Source organism: Pleuronectes platessa, chromosome 8 (assembly GCF_947347685.1).
Source record: "Pleuronectes platessa chromosome 8, fPlePla1.1, whole genome shotgun sequence".
Taxonomy (NCBI): domain Eukaryota; kingdom Metazoa; phylum Chordata; class Actinopteri; order Pleuronectiformes; family Pleuronectidae; genus Pleuronectes; species Pleuronectes platessa.
This window is the reverse complement of record NC_070633.1, coordinates 11,016,447-11,035,708: the sequence shown is the minus strand read 5'-3', so window position 1 is coordinate 11,035,708 and position 19,262 is coordinate 11,016,447. Positions and strand designations below refer to the sequence as shown.

The following is a 19,262-nucleotide window of genomic DNA, read 5'->3' as shown; positions in this document are numbered from 1 at the left end:
CTAGACACTCAGTAGAGCTCAGCAGAGCCATATAGGTTCATTTCTGATCCATGCAGCTTCCTTATACCAAGTTTTGTGGTTATTGGTCCAGTAGTTTATTACATAAACCTGTTGACATCAAATCAGAAATGAAAACATAACCTCCTTAGCAGAGGTAATAAAACCTCCACACATTCATCAAGGAAATGTCACAAACATTAACAATAATTAGAAACACAACAGGAAACTAAAAGTAGAATGAAATGTTTCTAGAATATCTAAATAGTTGAATACATTGTATTTATTGGTTTGTTTTTGTCGTGCACTGGTTGCTGGTTGTACATCAAATTGCCCTTGAAGGATAATAAAGATTTTCTTTTATGGACAATTTTAGTTAGTGACAAGTTTCACAATCCAAGCAGGAGCAGCAGAGGAACCCAGCAGCCAGGAGGGGGCAGCCTCAGGACATCAAATTGAAATTTTGTCCATCGTCTTCATGTACTCAGTTCCACACAGATATCAGCAGCCGGTTTGGCCTAGTTGGTAGAGTGGCCGTTCTCTGACAAGAAGGTCCCGGGTTTAAATCCCACTCTTGCCCATCTTCATGCCAGCAATATACTGAGCTCTTAAAATTGGCAGGATTTCAATTACCTATCAATTGCAAAATATCTCATACTATGTAAAATTGTACTAATCAAATATATAAACAGAAAATATTAAATTTAAATAAAATTAATTTAAAAAAAAAACTGCACGCAATTCCTGCGCAGAAGGCATGATGTGCGCAATGGGCTTCTGCGCAGGATGTGCGCAATGGGCTTCTGCGCAGGATGTGCGCGGTTCGGTTCTGCGCAGGTTGTGCGCGGTTCGGTTCTGCGCAGGTTGTGCTCGTGCAGTTTTTTTTCAATTTTTTTTATTAAATTAAATTAAATTGCATTCATATTTTATTTTATTATATTTTTTGATATTGTGCAATGAATAGGTGGTTGAAATCCAGCCAACACGACAGCCTGCCAAGCTTTAGCAATCACATTAACATTAAGGATTGGATTACCTGCTCATTCTAAGCACAGGAAGAAGATGCACACATGTGTAGACTTTTTTGTTTGTCTGGTGATGATACACCTGTGTTTCGATTTAAGTGAAGATCGGTCAATGTGAAAGTGTTCAAGGGGTCTCGGGGGCACCGTTGAGCCATTTTACCGCGCCCATTGAAAATTCCTCCAGAATAAATAAATGTTCACCACTTTGTATATATTCTTGTATATATTTACCAGGAGCCGCCCCTGCATCAAAGCTAAGTATTTTAAGATAAATGCTCCAGAGGGGATCTTTAATTAGTATTGCATTAATTTACCCAATGTAAGTAATAATGATATAGGGCTGTTTTGGTTTGACATCTCCCACTGTGATGCTGTCCCTCGTTCCATTGATTCCTATTTTTTTTTTAATACGCTGCATTTCGCAATGTGACAAAAGTCTTAGAAAGGATAGGTCACACCACTCCCTACGGACGAAATGGGGAATAATAATATTTGCGCAAGCATTGTTTTAATTTCGTCATCATTATTATTATAGAAATATCTAAACGTGTAAAGTTACTGCATTGAGATTCCAGGATGATAGAATAACGATAACAAAATATATAGTTATAATATAACACATTTCTGAGACAGTTGTTATAAACGCCAGCGCTGACGAATGAAGCGGATGTGAGGCAGAGAAAACAGAAGAACTGGGCCAAACCGCCGCGGCCGCTTATTGGTCCAGGAATATGGAATCAGATGACGTAGTAGTTCCGGGTTTGTGTTTTGTGACGAGAGGTAACTCTCGGTCATTTGTGGGAGGCAGACCGAGACACGACTGTTTCCTCCGCCGGCTGCCGGGCTCAAGGTAAGAGGAAACGCCGCAGGGCTGCCATAGGAGCAGGGCATCACTCTCCGGCCGCCCTCCGTCAACTCAGTACCCGCCATTTGTCTGGTACTGGCTTGATTCAGGGCTCATCTGTGTTGGCGCCCGATGAATCGGGTTTAGCATCATCCTCCTCGGTGGCTGACGCTCATCAACTTTACCCGTCGGTTGCTCAATGCGGGCAGCAGCGTGCCTGTGTGCGTGTGCGCCATCCCGCTCACCCCTCATCGTCACATCAGCGAATTATTACCTGTTATTTCATTCACCTCGTTTTAAGTCTGTTTCGTGCTGGATTGGGTTAAACCCCCGTTAATTCCCCCTGTTTTTATCACGCCACCTTTGTTCATCTCCCGGCGTGTGTAGTCAGATGCCTCACGCACACGCGCACTAGTGACGTGGGCTGGAGCCATGATTCACTGAAATGTTAATCACAGTGTGTTGAAGTCATGCCTTCGGGGAAAAGGAGGGCCGGTTGCGTCAATACACGTCGCACTTAATATTTCTGATCATGTAGTCTGTAGCCGAGACAGCCACGAGCCAGGGAGCCGATTTCCCGATGTGTTTGAGACCTGGAAGAAGGTCCCACGTGACAGCTGTAGGCTATAATTAGTTACCCACTGCATTTCGTGTTCTCAGCTGTTTGTGGAGTGTGTCCTATGATGTTAAAAGCCAGTTAAGATCCCAGCACGTTGTTTGTTCAATTATAACTGCTTCCTTCCTCCACTACCCCCCCAAGCTGTGAGGTGACAAGCCAGCTGAGTTTGACCTAGAGTGCCCTTTCACAGCCAGTGGGGTGATGCTCCAGAGTACTGTCATTGGTTGATCCAGTATCTCCATCCTCTCCAGCTTAACACCCGCACACACACACACATCACGGTGGGTTGTGGTCAGTGGGAAGTGGCCAGCCTGGTGTTGTCCCACCCCACGTCTCAACCACCTTGCTTCGTCCTACTCTGTAACCCCTCCTCATATAACATTGAAACACACAGACAGGTGTTTGGCCCCACGAGGGAGGGTCCTGGGAGTGTTGGAACACACCCATCTAGACGGTTCTCATGTACTGTATAAGTAGCTTTACAAGCAGACAGACCAACAGATGCTGTTTGAAGCAGAGCAAGGAGGAAGGTGGATGTCTGATCGGTGCTGAGAGGACTAGTTCATAGTCAGTGTTGGAATGCCTCTCCTGAGGGTAAGAGGAGATTTTCAGGGGATTGGTTTAAATTACATTCAGTTAGGTCTTAGTAGGTTGCAATTTTTCTTTTTTCTACATTAACCCACTCCCTATTCTTGATGGCTGAGTGATATTTGGGATTAAGATGAATTCTTATTGCGTTGAGTTGTGAGGTGTGAAATGCTTTTTAATGCTACCCAAGGATGAATACACTTTTTCTGATGGTATTTTCATTTTTCCAAATTCTAGGTGTAACATCTGATTGAGAGTGGACCAAATACTTCCAGACTACAGTCGTAGGACCCTGTTGGAGATTCAGCTCTTTGCATTTCTCTTCCTATTCTTGACACAATTCTCCTCTCAAACGTCAAACACCTTTGGGACCAGTGTCATCTCCCTCACCTACATAGGCCCGCAGGGAATCCAGCATGGGTCTCCAGGTAGACTCAGTGCTCCAGTCTATCCTCCTTTTTCCAATCCACCTTGTGGTATGGTTGTACTCCGCCCTATCCTTCCTGCCCTGGTACTACATGACCAGCGCTGGGGAAAGAAAAGCGCTGTCTACTCGAGTAAAGGCACGTTCCACGTCAGGACTCGCCGAGGGACCTTACCGCTGTGTGGACCAATTCGAATGCCTGGCCAAGGAGGACTTACCAGGCAAGGACACGCTGGATAAGCTGTTTGACTACGCTGTGGAGCGGTTTGGAGAAGCCGATTGTCTCGGCACCAGAGAAATTCTGAGTGAGGAGAATGAGATTCAGCCCACTGGTAAAGTGTTTAAAAAGGTAAAGATTCCCTTGACTTAATTATTTCTTTGAGGGATATGTGTAAGGATAAAAATGTCTGATGTTGCAACTGAATCTTTTTTTTCCTCCCAGCTGATCTTAGGGGGGTACAGATGGTTGTCCTACAATGAGATGGACAGGGTCGTTAGTCAGTTTGGCAGTGGATTGGCTGCTCTCGGGCAACAGCCCAAAAGCACCATTGCGATTTTCTGTGAAACCAGAGCAGAGTGGATGATCACTGCCCAGGCATGCTTCAGGCGTAATTTCCCATGTAAGGATATTTCCAGTTTGCACAGTACAAGTAAAAAAATAAATATGATGTATTAGCTGCTGTTTGTTTTTACTCAATGAGTCCTTTGTATTCACAACAGTGGTGACATTCTACGCCACACTGGGAGAGGAGGCGATTGCGTTTGGCCTGAACGAGACTGGTGTCACACATCTAGTTACTAGCTCGGAGCTGCTGGAGACCAGACTCAAAGTGAGTTGATCCCTTACAGCACATGATCAGAGCCACTCATTTTGAGTTAAATGTTCAAACCTAAATAAATCACTCACTCAACTGCCTAATGCAATGGCTGGTACTGCTTCTCTTTGCCAAAGTGTCTGATGGTAGTAATGATGATGATACTGACAGCTGGTTTTCCAGTGGTTAGCTTCATCAGTTGTAGGCAGAAAAAATCTTTGTAGGAGCTAGTTTTATAAAGAGCTGCTCACAGCAGAATGTTGAAAAAGACAAATATACAGGATGTACACACAGACTGTAGACCACAAGCAGGGGGAGATTATTTGACTTAGTTTGGAGCTTGTTGCTTCATTGCAGCTCAATCCAGGTTTTTCATGGTGTAGGTTGTCGTTGTAATTTCAACAATCCCACCTTAACAACGAGGAAATAGACACAATACTCTTACAGTATTGTCATGCTTTAATGCTCAGAGCATGGTGCATACGACAAAGGTTGGTTTGTAATAAGCACACCGATGGGGAACAGTTCTTTGTCTTGAAAGAACTTTGGCTCACCCCTCCCACTCTGGCTGGGGTTGATACATAGTCAAAGGGTGTGATCTTCTTGATGACATGAAAACAACAATGCCTTAGTTAAAGCAATCAGGCCAAGATTCATTCAGTAGTACAGGAAACAGCATGATCAAGGATTACATGGTAAGAGATTCAATCATGATCAATCAAAGGGGAAATAAACATGATTGTATTGTGGTCAACTGTTACATTTCCCTTACAAGGTTATCTCAAATGACCTTGCAAAATTCATAACTGCCTCCAGAGGATCATTTTTAATCATGCACCTGCTTACTGTAAAGATGATGTCAGTGGATATGGAGCGAGCAATTCATCTTCTTTTTATTAGATGACTATTTGTCTGTTTTGATACCAGTCCTCTCTTTCTGTCCAGAATGTGCTTCCACTCACCCCAAAACTGAAGCATGTGATCTTCGTGGACCAGAAGAAAGTGAGCACAGAAGGCTACGCAGCAGGAATCTCCATCCACAGCATGGAGGCCGTGCTGGAGCTGGGCACACTGCCTGAAAACGGTGGGCATTTCTCTGACTCACCTTGGCCCTGCTTATATTTTGTCAAATTCCAAGTTGAAATATCTCTCACATACAGTGTAAGACAATACCTGTTTATTTGTCCTGCAGAGGGGAAGGCTATTGTGAAGCCCAAGCCCTCTGATCTGGCTGTAGTGATGTACACCAGTGGCTCCACAGGAAGACCCAAGGGAGTCATGATAGTCCACAGAAACCTGATTGCAGGGATGACAGGACAGTGTGAGCGCATCCCTGGACTTGGGTAAGTTTCAGTAGGCGTCAGAATCTATTTGTAGGCTACTGTATGGTGAGCACAGCAGGGTTTCTTTTAGCATTCTCCATTACAGGCTTCACAGCGCTTACTGAGAAAAAGTTCTCCAAAACTCCTAAAAGTAAAATATATTTGGCTTTGAAAAACCCATGTGGTTAACAGTGTAATGTTCTTGAGTAAATCAGTTTCCAGAAATGGAGAAAAAAAATAGAGAACCACAGTCAAAGATATTTTTTTGTGAAATGGGGAAAAAAGAACAGAGAGTGTAGCGGCTCTTGCCTCTAACCTTTACATTTTTTGCTGTGTTCCTACAGGCCCAATGATACCTACATAGCCTATCTGCCCCTGGCTCATGTTCTGGAAATGACAGCTGAAATCTCCTGCGTCACGTATGGCTGTCGGATCGGCTACTCATCCCCGCAGACGTTGTCAGACCAGGTAATACCCAGCACCGACACCAGATCATTGTACGTTGTACTCCTGTTGTATCTGCCAATGTCTGTTTATAACCTGGGTACCCGAGTGTGGTCACTACTTCAGTGCAGTTAGCCTCATGCTTGTTACTGTCTCAAGTAACCATGTTTTTTTCCTGTTCTCTTTAGTCCACTAAGATAAAGAGAGGAAGTAAAGGAGACAGCTCAGTTCTCAGGCCCACCGTGATGGCAGCTGTGCCAGTAAGAATCCTCTGTTTTATTCTTCCGTGTTTCCACTACTCACAAACCTGTCCTTTTTGCTCTGCTTTACATGTACTATCTATTTATTTTCATCTACTCATCGTTCAAATGTATAAATATATTCTTTGCTTTCTCCCAAAAAAGGAAATAATGGATCGCATCAGCAAGAATGTGATGAGCAAAGTGCAGGAAATGAACTTCATTCAGAAGACGCTGTTTACACTGGGCTACAAATATAAACTGGGGCAGATCAAGAATGGCTATGACGCACCGATCTGCAATGCGTAAGAAAACCATTACTTGTCCCTCAGTGCTTTTATTATAATTATAATTTTTGGGGGGAAATCTGATTTATGTTATGCCTAAAAATCGAACGCTCAGTAATTTCTCTTTGCAGCCTGTTATTCCGGAAAGTCAAGAAGCTACTGGGAGGACGGGTGAGGATGATGTTGTCGGGAGGAGCACCCCTCTCCCCTGAAACTCAGAGATTTATGAACGTGTGTTTCTGTTGTCCAGTGGGTCAGGGCTATGGCCTCACTGAGACCTGTGGAGCAGGCACCATCACAGAGGGTAAGATGGGATTTAAGATGGAGAGCAAGAGGAAGGAATAAAGGTTGGAATTAATCAAATTTATAACGTGACGTTCAAATATTATGTTTCACAGTTGCGGACATCAGCACTGGTCGTGTGGGAGCTCCTCTTATTTGCTGCGAGGTCAAGCTCAGGGACTGGGCTGAAGGTACGTCTGAAAAATGTGTTTACATCCCGTACCAGCGGTGCAGAATGATAAGTGATCAAATAATCGCAGGGTAATTATTTTTTATATTTCCCTTCAGGCGGCTACACCAGCAAAGACAAACCCAACCCAAGAGGGGAGATCCTGATCGGTGGTCCCAACGTTACCATGGGCTACTACAGGAATGAAAGCAAAAATCAGGACTTTTTCGTGGATGAAAAAGGACAGAGATGGTTCTGCACCGGCGACGTAGGAGAGATTTACCCAGATGGTTGTCTACAAATAGTGGGTGTGTATATCCGGAATAACCAGTTACTTAATCTAAAAAACATTTCCTCAATTCCTCTCGATGTAGTAAGCTATGAGCAACAAACTGACACACACGTGTAAAATAAATTAATTTTATAAATGGACAAATGTGACGTCAATGTTCACAAGTAACAATAAAGTAAAAAAAGTGCAGACAGTTCAAGTGCAGACAGGATGAAAAAGTCTTAGTTTTACAAGCACATATAACAACGCCCTAATTAGAAACATTCTTGTTCAATGTGTTGTCACTTTGTTTTACTCTGATCTTGGAATAGAATTTTATCATTGCTTGTTTAGGCTGTTTCAATCTTTCAATGAGAGCCTTTGAAACCAGAGGATAAAAAACTGCTTAAACTGACAGAGGATGACAGGCCTGACAGACAAAACGTTTCAGTTTGCATAGAAGGGGAACTCTCTGTTCATGCCTCACAATGGCCTCATTCTTCACATCGAATTTAAGATGGTCATCAGAAAAAAACACGTAGATAATTGAATGATTTGACAATGTATTGCATGAAATACTCACAAACACATATAGTGTCTCAGAAGTATTTGTCACACAAGAAAAAATCTGTGAAGAACTCTGAACCTTGGAGAGGGCACAGTAATATAGTTTCTCCCTGCTGGCTACAACATACGTCAGTGTATATAATATAGGCTGAGGTCGATATGGAGGTAGCCTCACGGCGGTAGGGCTGACTCGTAGCTGTTCAGCCAGATCTTATTAAAACAATTTTAATATGTTGTTCTAATTTGCATATTCTTTTCAGATATCTGATGCTAGTTTGCATGTTCTTTTCAGATATGTTTCCTAATTTGGATAGCATTTTTAGATGTGTGCCCTTTTTTGCATATTACTGTTCATATTGCACGTTGTCACTAGTAAGAATTTGCTGATTACAAGAGTCGAGGGAAAATCGAGTTAGGAACTTTATTTGAAATTGCAATTGGTTCAAATAAGTTTGCGTATATGTTGACTTGGAATTATAAGATGTTAAAACCTAATTACAGATAGCTGTAGAACTCCATGGTTAAAGTTGTAATAAGGTCGCAGGTGTCCAACCTTTCTACTGGTAGGAAATCAACTGTTGTCAAGAATTAACACCGTGATAGAGCAAAATTAGCTCTAGAGATCTCTATCAGAATTTCTGCAAGTCAAAATGACATTATGGAATTGTTGACTTGGAATTTCAAACCAATAGATAATAATTATATTGATAAAATGGTTAAATAGCTTGCCATATATCAACAGATGTGATCAGGATGAAGGACCTCTGTAATATTTACCGATTTCTGAACATCTGCAACATAATCATGCCTGGTAATAAGATAAGATAAACTTTAATCATCCCACGCAAGGGAAATTCTCTAATAATGATAATAATATCACAGTGAAAAGAGACAGACTGTTTGTAAGCAGAGAGATAGTTTCAGATATTTTTAGAAACAAGAATATAAATGGTTTTAAACACTTGGGAGATCCGTTTATCCCAGTATTTGTAGAGCTTTTCCTGTCACTGCCTCTGTGAGTGACATAGATCTGATTCCCCTCCAAGCTGCTCATGGACCACCACTTCTGTACTTACAGTATGTTCTACCCTTAATCTGTTTACTGTCCCCCGGCAAGACCAATTCCTCTGGGTTCAGACAAAGAGGTTCTGTGTCCTTACTCCTTTACCACATCTAGATATAAATATCAGAAAATGATATTCTTGTCTCACATTCATCGTTTTATCTCAAATTCAGAAACAAAGGAATTGTCCTTATCGTTCTTATAGTCCTGGAGGGGACGGTACATTCCTTCAAATACTTCATCAGTTACTTATTCCGGTGATTCCTTTCTTGTTCTGCTTATTCCCTGTAATAAAACATCACTTAAGTTAGACACATTTGCTGTCATCTGATAGTCTGTGAAAGACGTTCCTTTCATAGTTAATGTCATCGCTCTAATATCCAGTCAATGTGGTGGTAACACATGACTCGCTGTTTGCAATTGATACCAGAGCACTGCTGAGGTCTTTCTTATATTCTCATTTAGACCGCAAGAAAGATTTGGTCAAGCTGCAGGCCGGGGAGTACGTGTCTCTGGGTAAAGTCGAGTCTGCCCTGAAGAACTGCCTCCTCATCGACAACATCTGTGCTTACGCCAACAGGTAAGAAAGTTGTTCCATCCTTATCCTACTGATAAATGCAGAGATTTGTTTCTGTCTGTCTTTTTATTTTCCTGACATTTCCTTGTCGTGTGTATTGCAGTATTTTATTGTGTGTCATTTGGATGTGAATAACTTTGATGATCCGATAATTGCATGACCTGTTAGGTGTTCTCTCTCCGATTTTTCCAAACGCTAAACCAGCAGAACATGATCAGTGTTGGTTATGAGGTCAAACCATCAGTTGCTTTTCTCACTTTGCAAAACCTCCATACATCTTCTACAGAGGATGTAAAGAAAGCTCAGTTAGAAGAATTGAGTGTTCATGTATCAACTGAACAGACCGATGATATACAGCCTCTATATGACATATCAATATATGCTCTGTTGAGGCCAGTGTTTAATCTATTGTACTCAGATTTTCATTATTCCAAAAACAAACGTCATATATCTTTTCAGATGTCTCGTCACTTTCTCTGTTCATGTTTATAAACTAAAACTACTTTTGCTCCTAGTTGAGCACTTTCTCCCTAGCTTCAGAGATTCTGGGTAGATATAAATGGTGTAATATCCTCATTGAAACAGCCTTTCAATCAGGATAATCAGGGATAATCCTTTAGAACAGGGGTCACTAACAGGTGGACCGCGCTCCGAGTCCGGATCCAGAAGCCGTCCCATACGGACCAGGACCTACAGCCAAAACAGAGGGTTATGATTTAAAACCTGATGGGGTTTAGCAGATGAGGAAAGGCACAGACCAATTGCATGCGAGTTAAGCCATCCCACGTGATACTACTCAGCCAATCAAGTCTGTGCATTCCAGGCGGTAAACATTGCGACTCTTCAGTGCAGACAGATGAGAGAGTGAGAGGCAAGTTACACATGAAAAGACGGAAGAAAGAAAAAGAAAGATAGGGATACAGGTAGAGAAAACAAAGGGAGAGATACAGGCGAGTGAGCCGGAGAAAGTTGAGAAACAGGAGTGAGACAGAGCAAGGTAGAGAAACAGTGGAGTGAGACGGCGAAAATGAGAGAAACAGAGGAGTGAGACGGAGAAAATGAGAGAAACAGAGGAGTGAGTTGGAGAAAGTCGAGAAACAGAATTGAGACAGAGAGAGGGAGATGAGGGAGACGGAGAAAGGGAGAGAAACAGAGGAGTGAGACAGAGAAAGTTGAGAAACAGAGGAGTGAGATGGAGAAAATGAGAGAAACAGAGGAGTGAGGTGGGGAGAAAGTTGAGAAACAGAATTGAGACGGAGAGAGGGAGATGAGTGAGAGGGAGAAAGGGAGAGAAATGGAGAAAATGAGAGAAACAGAGGAGTGAGATGGAGAAAATGAGAGAAACGGAGGAGTGAGGTGGAAAAAATGAGAGAAACAGAGGAGTGAGTTGGAGAAAGTTGAGAAACTGAATTGAGACGGAGAGAGGGAGATGAGTGAGACGGAGAAAGGGAGAGAAACATAGGAGTGAGTTGGAGAAAATGAGAGAAACAGAGGAGGGAGACAAGGTAAGTTGAGAAAAATGAATGAGACGGACAAAATGAGAGAAACAGAAGTGAGAGGGAGATGAGTGAGACGGAGAAAGTTGTGAAACGGGAGTGAGATGGAGAAAAATGAGAGACTCAGAGGAGTGAGACGGAGAAAATAGAGAGAAACAGATGTGGATATAAGAGGGGAAGAAAGTGATTCTAAAACTGTTCAATTGTTAAGATGTGTTGAGATTTATTATATGTAAAATTGGTTGAGACTTTTGAGTCAAGATGTGAAACAGAAAAGGGGAAATTAAAGCTTTTGCTCCTTTTTATTACATTTTTCTGAAGTTAATCCCTTTTTCGAACATGCACAATTTTCACATTCTAAAATTAATAGTTAGACATTATGATCTTCCGGACCTTTGCTTCCAGAAATTTTCTCTAACTGGACCTCTTTAAATTTGAATTGAATACCCCTGCTTTAGAATATTGAGTTTCTGTGAATATAATACATTTGAATACATTTTCCGAAAAAGACTTGGGATAATATTAGTGGGTATATTTAAAGTGGGTTTGCATGTGATTATTAAGGGATGAAATGACAGTTGTACCGTTTCAATCTCAAATTACTATGATAACCGTGGCGATTTGGTTGGTACAGTAACTGCACAAGCTGCTCATGCTCTACACACTCTTTGTTCATAATGGTTGCGTTATATTTATATGCACATTTGATTGATTTATTTAAGGATTTATTTAAACCTGCATGACTGGAAGATTTTTGTGAAAAACCGAAGGGTCCTTTAGCAAGCTACAGCCTCCTTTCTTTAATGTTAATATTGAACAGTTGATACGGTGTTGGTGCTAACCAATTATTTGTATTGATGGTAAATACATTATTTTATTTTAATTGAACTTGTTGAAATGACATCAGTTTGTTTATCAGTTCTTTATGAAAATGTTCAACACACTTCAATAATACTGTGATAATTGTGGTCTCTATAATCGTGATATAAGATTTTCACACCGTTTCATCTCTAGTGATGATGATGATGATGATTATGCGTGTGCTCACACTAAAGCCAACACTTAAACTGACACCTCTCGGTTCAAGGATTTCTTTCAGGACGTCCACTTCCACTGAATACATTGCTTATGCTTTGATTGCCATTTCAACTCCTCTGTGCTTTAACCTCCAATCAACTCAAATCATACAGTTAATTTAACACTTCAGCTTCTTTCAACCCTTTCTTTTGAACTCCTACTTCAGCTTTTGTTAAGGTAGTTAAAGTGTCTGATTTCTCTCATCTTTTAACATCATGAGTATGTTCTTCATTCTGTATGTCTAATCTTGTTATTGAGGTTAGGGACAGTGAGTTATAAGCCATGTCCTAAATGGCCAGCTCAGCAGATATGGTTCTTAATATATAATTGAGTTAAATAATATTAATCCTTCCTGTTTCTGAGTGATACAGATGGGGTTTTTATTCATGCGACTTATCCTACATGTGTACTCGTACATATCTTGATATTAGGCCGATTGTCATCAGTTTAAGTTCTATTGGAAGACATGTACTGTCCAATCGCTGATAGTATATTTTTTCCAAAATCATATAAAAGTTTATTCTGTCTGAGTTGAGAGAGTGGGAAGTTCAGGAGGTGTGTCTTATCATTTGATTAATAATAATGTTAATAAACATCATAGTTAATCAGTGCTTTTATTTCTGTGCCTGCTTCCATTGTTTTTCAATTTCACCCTAACTAATTATCGTAATTATTTTTAATGTTCAAACTGCACACTTTCAGTACTGAGCATGACTTTTATTAACCTTGTTTCTACTTCTACTCTTCGCAGTGAGCAGAACTATGTGATCAGCTTTGTGGTTCCCAACCAGAAAAAGCTGACGGAGCTGGCCAAACAGAGGAACATCGAGGGTTCATGGGAGGAGATCTGCACTCACCCCGAAATGGAGAGGGAAGTTCTGAAGGAGATCAAGGCCGTTGCTGCCAACAGTAAGAGCTGACCGTCTTTTTATTAGGTTTAGTTTTGTCCATACCTTTTACCTCTGACATTTTCTAAGTCAAGTTCACGCTAAATGATTATCAGCTGGATTTGCTTGACTCAGGCAAAAGCCCCTGATTGGGGATTGATTGACAGTCGCCAATCAATCGCTGTGTGAACTCTTCAAAAACGTGATTAGATTAGAGAGAGATTAGAGCTGTCCAGCCTGCTGAAAATTGTGTTAGTTGGCGTTACCCCCAATCAACTCAAACCAATTACAGCGCATGACACATATGAAAAATTGTGTAGTGTCTGACCCCTAAATGACAGTCGTGAAGACTTTCGATCTAAAGACAGAAGTCCGACTACTTTGAAAATTATGTAGTGTGAGCATCACTGATCTGTTCCTTTTTCCTTTTCCTCCAGTTAAACTCCAACGATTTGAGATTCCAGTGAAGGTGCACCTGAGTCCCGAGCCGTGGACCCCAGAGACCGGTCTTGTCACAGACGCGTTCAAGCTGAGGAGGAAAGAGATTAAGAACCACTATCTCCCCCAAATAGAGAGAATGTATGGACGCAAATAACTTTTTGCCCAAGAGACCCACTCATCATCACAACCACTGTTCTGATCTTTAAAAACGGGTTCTGGCACCGTTGTGTAGTTTTTCATGCCATGTGTATATCACAGACATCCAAATGAAAAGTCTCTCGGACAAAATAAGCTAAATGCTGTAAATAGTCATAGCTGTCGGATCCATGTGTGCTGCTTTTTTTTATTCTCGTGTGTTGGAAGATTATGAGAGATGCACTAGAGTAGCTTATTCCACAGAAAGGTTCGAAACCATGAGAACTCACAGCTGCCATCCACGTAAACGATTCGGCACACAATTTTGTTGCTGTTTTAAAAAGTACCACTGTCCTCTATGTACTTCCGACGCTTTGTTGTTACTTCCATTGAAATCTATTAACCGTAATCATCAGCTATTATTAAGGTATTGTAAAGTTGAAGTCCTTTTGTTACTGTGCCTTCAGTCTGCAGTACTTGTGTAGTCAAGCAGAAATAAGTGGCATATATATAAAACTAATAGTTTGTGTGTTTGTTACAAAAATGGCTGAACGGCCAGGTTAATGTTTACTTGGGGCTTAATGAAAAACATTTCCCCACCAAGAGATACACTGACATAGGTAACAATCGTGTCTGCTTATTTCTTTCCAATTGTTTAATTTATTCACTTGTTTGGATTTATCCCTAACGTTAAGACCAAAATGTGTAAACATACATGACTCAGGAAGATAAAGTAAACTATTGTTTCAATATGTAAGATTGGGAAATAGTAGGTCGCTTGTATAGAAAGAGCTTCTGTCCTATCAGTCGTAGACGGCTTATTTATTGAAGTGCAAGCATGCTTAACTACTAAAATGCTTTAGCTAGTAGCTATTCTAGCATTAGCTGTAGTCGGAACTGGCATACTGTAATACGGTCTGTACTTTACCTCAGTTGACAGGTTTGCACAATTTGGTATCTAAACGTCTGATTTAATTATTTGTGTTTTCTATGTATTTTTCAAAGTACTGTGCTGATGAATTGTCATTAAACACTTATGGACGCGGACATTGACAGTCACTTAAAAGATGGTTGTACAGTGATCCTATTTGTATTTATTACTTCATTTTGATCACATGCCTTGTTCAACACTTCGAAAAAATAAAACATCCTTTTCGTAATCTGTGTGGCATGGCCTATTTTTTATTTTATTACGAGAAAGATAACAAAAACAGCATATCAATTTTCAGTGTTCTGCCTGTTGACTGTTCAGACTTCAGGCGTAGACGAGGAGAAGCCCTCAGTTGTTCCAGTCCTGAAATCGGAAACAGTCACTAGCGATTTTCCAAACAGGCGTGTCATTGTTGGTCGAAGGCTGAGCTGTCAGCAGAAAGTTCTGGTTGAAGAAACGCTGTTTGTTCCCGTCAAACTTGACAGTCCCCCCAGTGACCACGAGCAGGGTCGTCTGGCCTTGAGTCGCTTGTTCTGGGAATAAAGAAAGAAAAGGTCGATGTTGGATTAACATCAGTGGAGGATCATCACATGTTCAATTTATGGAGGAAGATATGGGTTCACACTAGCCTGGATGCCAGACGAACTTAGCCCCGCCCACAACATTTTTTGTCGGGCAGTTCGGTCTGGAGTCGCTCCGTTGGGAAAAAATTATGCCCGACCGGGCCAATCAGATTGTCAGGGCGGGCTTTATACGATGATTGACAGATGATCAACGGTAACATAATCAACTACGTCATCAAAGTGCCCTTGGGTTGAATTCGTTTTCAACAAACATGCCTGCCGCTGGCGAGCTGAGATGTGTAGATGCTGCCATTGAGTCTGTTTTAGAAGACATCGACAGCGCATTCATTTTGAAAGAGGAACACAGAACGTGGAGGCGACGCCAGAGCACCGCGCTAATCCCTATCGCCCCGGCGCTTGGCTGTTCACAACGGACACTGAAGCGACGCTGAACCGCCGGGCAGCGCTAATAATATCACCCGTTGATCCAGTAGATCGCTGCACGGCTTTGTGCCGGTCACACCGGAGGCTGAAGCACCGCGCTGCGCCAAGGCTGCCTCGCGGTGCTTCAGCCTCCGGTGTGACCGGCACAAAGTTTTAACATGGGAGTGGATGGGAGCCAGCTGTTATTTAAGGCTTGGCGCTGCGCTGAAGCGTCCGGTGTGAACCCGGCGTTAGTAAATAACTCACAATGCGTTGCTTAGCATACGTCACATACTACGTTGCTCTGATTGGTTGTAGGTCTATCCAATTGAGCGAAGAGGAATTTTACTTCCTGGTCAGTTGAAACACGCCCCATAATCACAGCCCAATGGAGCGGTCTCAGACTCACATTCTGACTAGAATTGTGAGTCTGACAACGTCAGGCTAGGTTCACACTTTACTGTTATTAAATATTAGTTTGTCCCACTAACCGTGAACTGGCTGACAGTCCAGTGTGTGCACTTGGAACTCGCTTGATGGCAGCGACTCAAAGAAGTCGCCCAGAGCATCGAGTCCTGACACCGCGTTGCCGTTCCACACCAACGTCGCCTTGTCCAGGTAGAGTCGGGTCAAGTTCTGAGACACAGGAGCAAATTCATATTTACAGTAAAGGACAAAAACAATCACATATGACATCAACCAAAAGCCAAGCAGAGCGTCTGCTCTACAAGCCGACCAACACTGGATAAGTACTCATATCACAGTCAGTATTAGCATTTACATTAAAACAATGGATATGGATGCCTCAAAATGGATTACTGTGGAAATGTGACAAATATGCAGACATGGTTCTGCTCCGCTCTACGTTGAAGTTAAAAGCTCTTTTGTCCTCCGAGCCTGCGGTTTGAATAAATCAATCCATTACAAAGAGATCTTGTTTAATTTACAAAGACTAAAGAGATATTTCAAGCAGACTACTCAGTTCAGCCTTAACAAAAAAGATAAGATAAGATACATCAGGATAAAGTAATAAATAAGCAAACATTCTACATAAACAAGGAAATATAAAATAGCAATAAAATATATAGGGCGTAAACAGTGCTTCAGATTCAGCTCAGACTCTTCCATGTGGAGCTGATTCAGGCTGCTGCAAATCACTGCTTAAAAAAAATTAAGGGAACACTTAATCGTCAAAGTAAAACATCCGTCAGTTAATCTTGGTGCAAATGAAAGTGACTTCACAGAGGACAGCAGGCTTACACACATGAGTGAAAGAGTCTGGAGACAGGATGAAACCCTCTGAGTGATTGTCAGACCTGATACCGGTAGAGTGGGCCCTGGGTTCAGATCAAATATACTTTATTGTCCCATAGGGAAATTTGTCTTGGGGCAAAGAGCTACAGGAGGATCCTCCTGGTGCAGGATATTGTGACATGTGGCCAGTTCCTGGATGACAAAGGCATTGATGCCATTGATTGGCCCTCACATTCCCCCTGACCTAAATCCAATTGGGCACCTGAGGGACCTTATGCATCAGTGTGCCGACGTCACAAAGTACAACCACAGACTGCAGGAGATCCTCCAGGACACCATCCACTGACTCATCAGGAGAATGCCAAGATGTTGTCAGGAGTGCATACAGGCACGCGTTATACATTATAGTTCCATCAGCCGGTGTTTTCAAATTTAACTTACCGTATTTTTCGCACTATAAGGCGCACTTAAAAGCCTTTAATTTTCTCAAAAAACGGCAGTGCGCCTTATAATCCGGAGCGCCTTATATATGGATTAATTCTGGTTGTGTTTACTGACCTCAAAGCGATTTTGTGTGCGACACGGCGCTCTGTCAAAATGTTTTAGTACGACTTTGGTAAACTACAAAGCCGCACCGCTTGCAGCATTACGGCCTCCGTAGTCAGGAGCGTCGCGGAGTGAGTGGCTGAGAGAAATTTACGTAGAGACCTGGTGGCTTTTTCCACAAATCTCCGTCCATATTGATCTGCGACTCCATGCGCGCCCATCTCACCGATGCTGTCAAAAACCAAGTGAAGCAAAGTAATTTGGAGCTTGTCATCATTCCGGGTGGATTAACTTAAGAACTCCAGCCGCTAGATATTGGTGTCAACAGGGCGTTCAAAGTTAAACTGCGAGGTGCGTGGGAGCAGTGGATGACAGAAGGTGAACACACATTCACCAAGACAGGGAGACAGCGCCGGGCGACTTACGCTACAATCTGCCAATGGATCGTGGATGCCTGGGCTAATGTATCAGTCTCAACTGTGGTCCGAGCTTTCACGAAGGCCGGAATCATCACTGAACTGCCAGGTAACAGCAACGACTCTGACTCGGATAATGACGAGAGGGATCCGGGCATGCTGGATGCCGTTATCGCCCAACTGTTAAACTCCGACACAGAAGATGAAGAATTTAAGGGATTTGTGGACGAGGAATGAACTGAAAAGTGAGAGTGTGTTGAGAGTTATTGTGAACACGTTTAATAAAGTTTGACTTACAGACTGTTTTGTTTCGCTTAATGCGCCTTATAGTCCGGTGCGCTTTATGTATGAAAAAAGATCGAAAATAGACCATTCATTGACAGTGCGCCTTATAATCCAGTGCGCCCTATAGTGCGAAAAATACGGTAGATTTTTTGGTGTGGTTTGTAATCCATTGATGATTTTGGTTTCCATTGACCATTGTTATGTCATTTTGATCTCAACTTGAATAATTCTTTCATCAAAACCTGATGTGTGATTTGTTTCCTTCATTTTTTTGAGCAGTGTGTATATGAAGACATAACTTCCTCCAACAACAGACTGACTACAAAATACTAGCTATGTCCATGTCATTGACATATATTGTATTCATTAAAACAATCAAAAAACCTCTGATTGTAGAATGTAGAATTAAATATAGAATATGAAAGAGTGGTTTCTTTTGCCAAATCAAAATCAAAACTATGCAATACCAACCCTGATAATGACCTCATCATATCGGTAATCAGTGTCTAATACGCACAATACTGTCACATCCGATTACCTACAATTGACTGATGATATTGACCATGTATCATTTTGAATAATCACAGAATTGATTCCGGATGGACAGAACAGAAGGTGATCAGTACCCACCCTCCTTTTCTTGTCCATGCAGTCGTAGTAAATGTTGACAAACTCCTCTGAGTATCTGCAGGACTGGTCCACGTGGGTCCTGAAGTCCTACAGAGACACATGAACTTAGATGTGAATGTTGAACACGAGTCAACTCATCGGTCCTTGTAAAGCAGGAGCACATTGGAAAAACTGGCTAGCTAGCAGCACGTTAAGTTAGCAGGTTTGATGTCAGAATGAAGCGGAGGTTTCGAGCTTACCAGTGTGATCGCCATGAGTTCAGATGAACAGACACGAACGATGGTGAGAAACGAAATGAGGAGAACAGTTTCTAGTATCACGTTCGGAGGTTTTCTTGTTTACTGACTAACAGCTAACTCCGCCATTTTGGCGCATGTATGACTTCATCCGGTCACCAGCTGCACCTATCAAAATAAAATACATGCCTCTAAATACACTTCAGTTAGTAGAATGAATAGGTCAATAGTGATGGATAGCACATTTCACTTTTAACTTTACATCATAGCACAATTTTGAGGAATTTGCAGTTTACTTATTTTTTTTTTTTTTTACTTCCTTGTAGGCCTACTACATTACCTTATTTCCTTTATTAGGGCCCGCTCACGAACATTGAAAATGTAAGGATTATTATTATTATTTATTTCA

At 41.8% G+C, this 19,262-nt stretch overlaps 2 protein-coding genes across 3 annotated transcripts; one reads left to right on the top strand and one right to left on the bottom strand.

Moving 5' to 3' along the window:
- Positions 1–1,737: 1,737 nt before the first annotated feature.
- acsl4a (acyl-CoA synthetase long chain family member 4a) lies at positions 1,738–14,729 on the top strand. 2 transcript variants are annotated; one of them, XM_053429463.1, is made up of 15 exons: positions 1,738–1,872; positions 3,311–3,846; positions 3,940–4,117; positions 4,218–4,327; positions 5,258–5,396; positions 5,505–5,655; positions 5,979–6,102; positions 6,267–6,338; positions 6,483–6,622; positions 6,736–6,908; positions 7,003–7,077; positions 7,175–7,363; positions 9,422–9,536; positions 12,858–13,015; positions 13,431–14,729. In XM_053429463.1, the coding sequence occupies exons 2-15, from the start codon at positions 3,490–3,492 to the stop codon at positions 13,586–13,588; spliced, it is 2,139 nt and encodes a 712-aa protein (XP_053285438.1). In that variant the 5' UTR covers positions 1,738–1,872; positions 3,311–3,489; the 3' UTR covers positions 13,589–14,729. The 2 variants fall into 2 exon arrangements, with proteins under 2 accessions (XP_053285438.1, XP_053285439.1); XM_053429464.1 differs by lacking the exon at positions 1,738–1,872 and adding an exon at positions 2,860–3,079.
- On the bottom strand, positions 14,730–19,010 carry nxt2 (nuclear transport factor 2-like export factor 2). Its single transcript, XM_053429465.1, has 4 exons — positions 18,857–19,010; positions 18,618–18,704; positions 15,978–16,122; positions 14,730–15,033 (listed from the first exon to the last, which is right to left on the bottom strand). Exons 1-4 carry the CDS (start codon positions 18,869–18,871, stop codon positions 14,849–14,851), a joined length of 432 nt encoding a protein of 143 aa, XP_053285440.1. The 5' UTR covers positions 18,872–19,010; the 3' UTR covers positions 14,730–14,848.
- Positions 19,011–19,262: the final 252 nt, after the last annotated feature.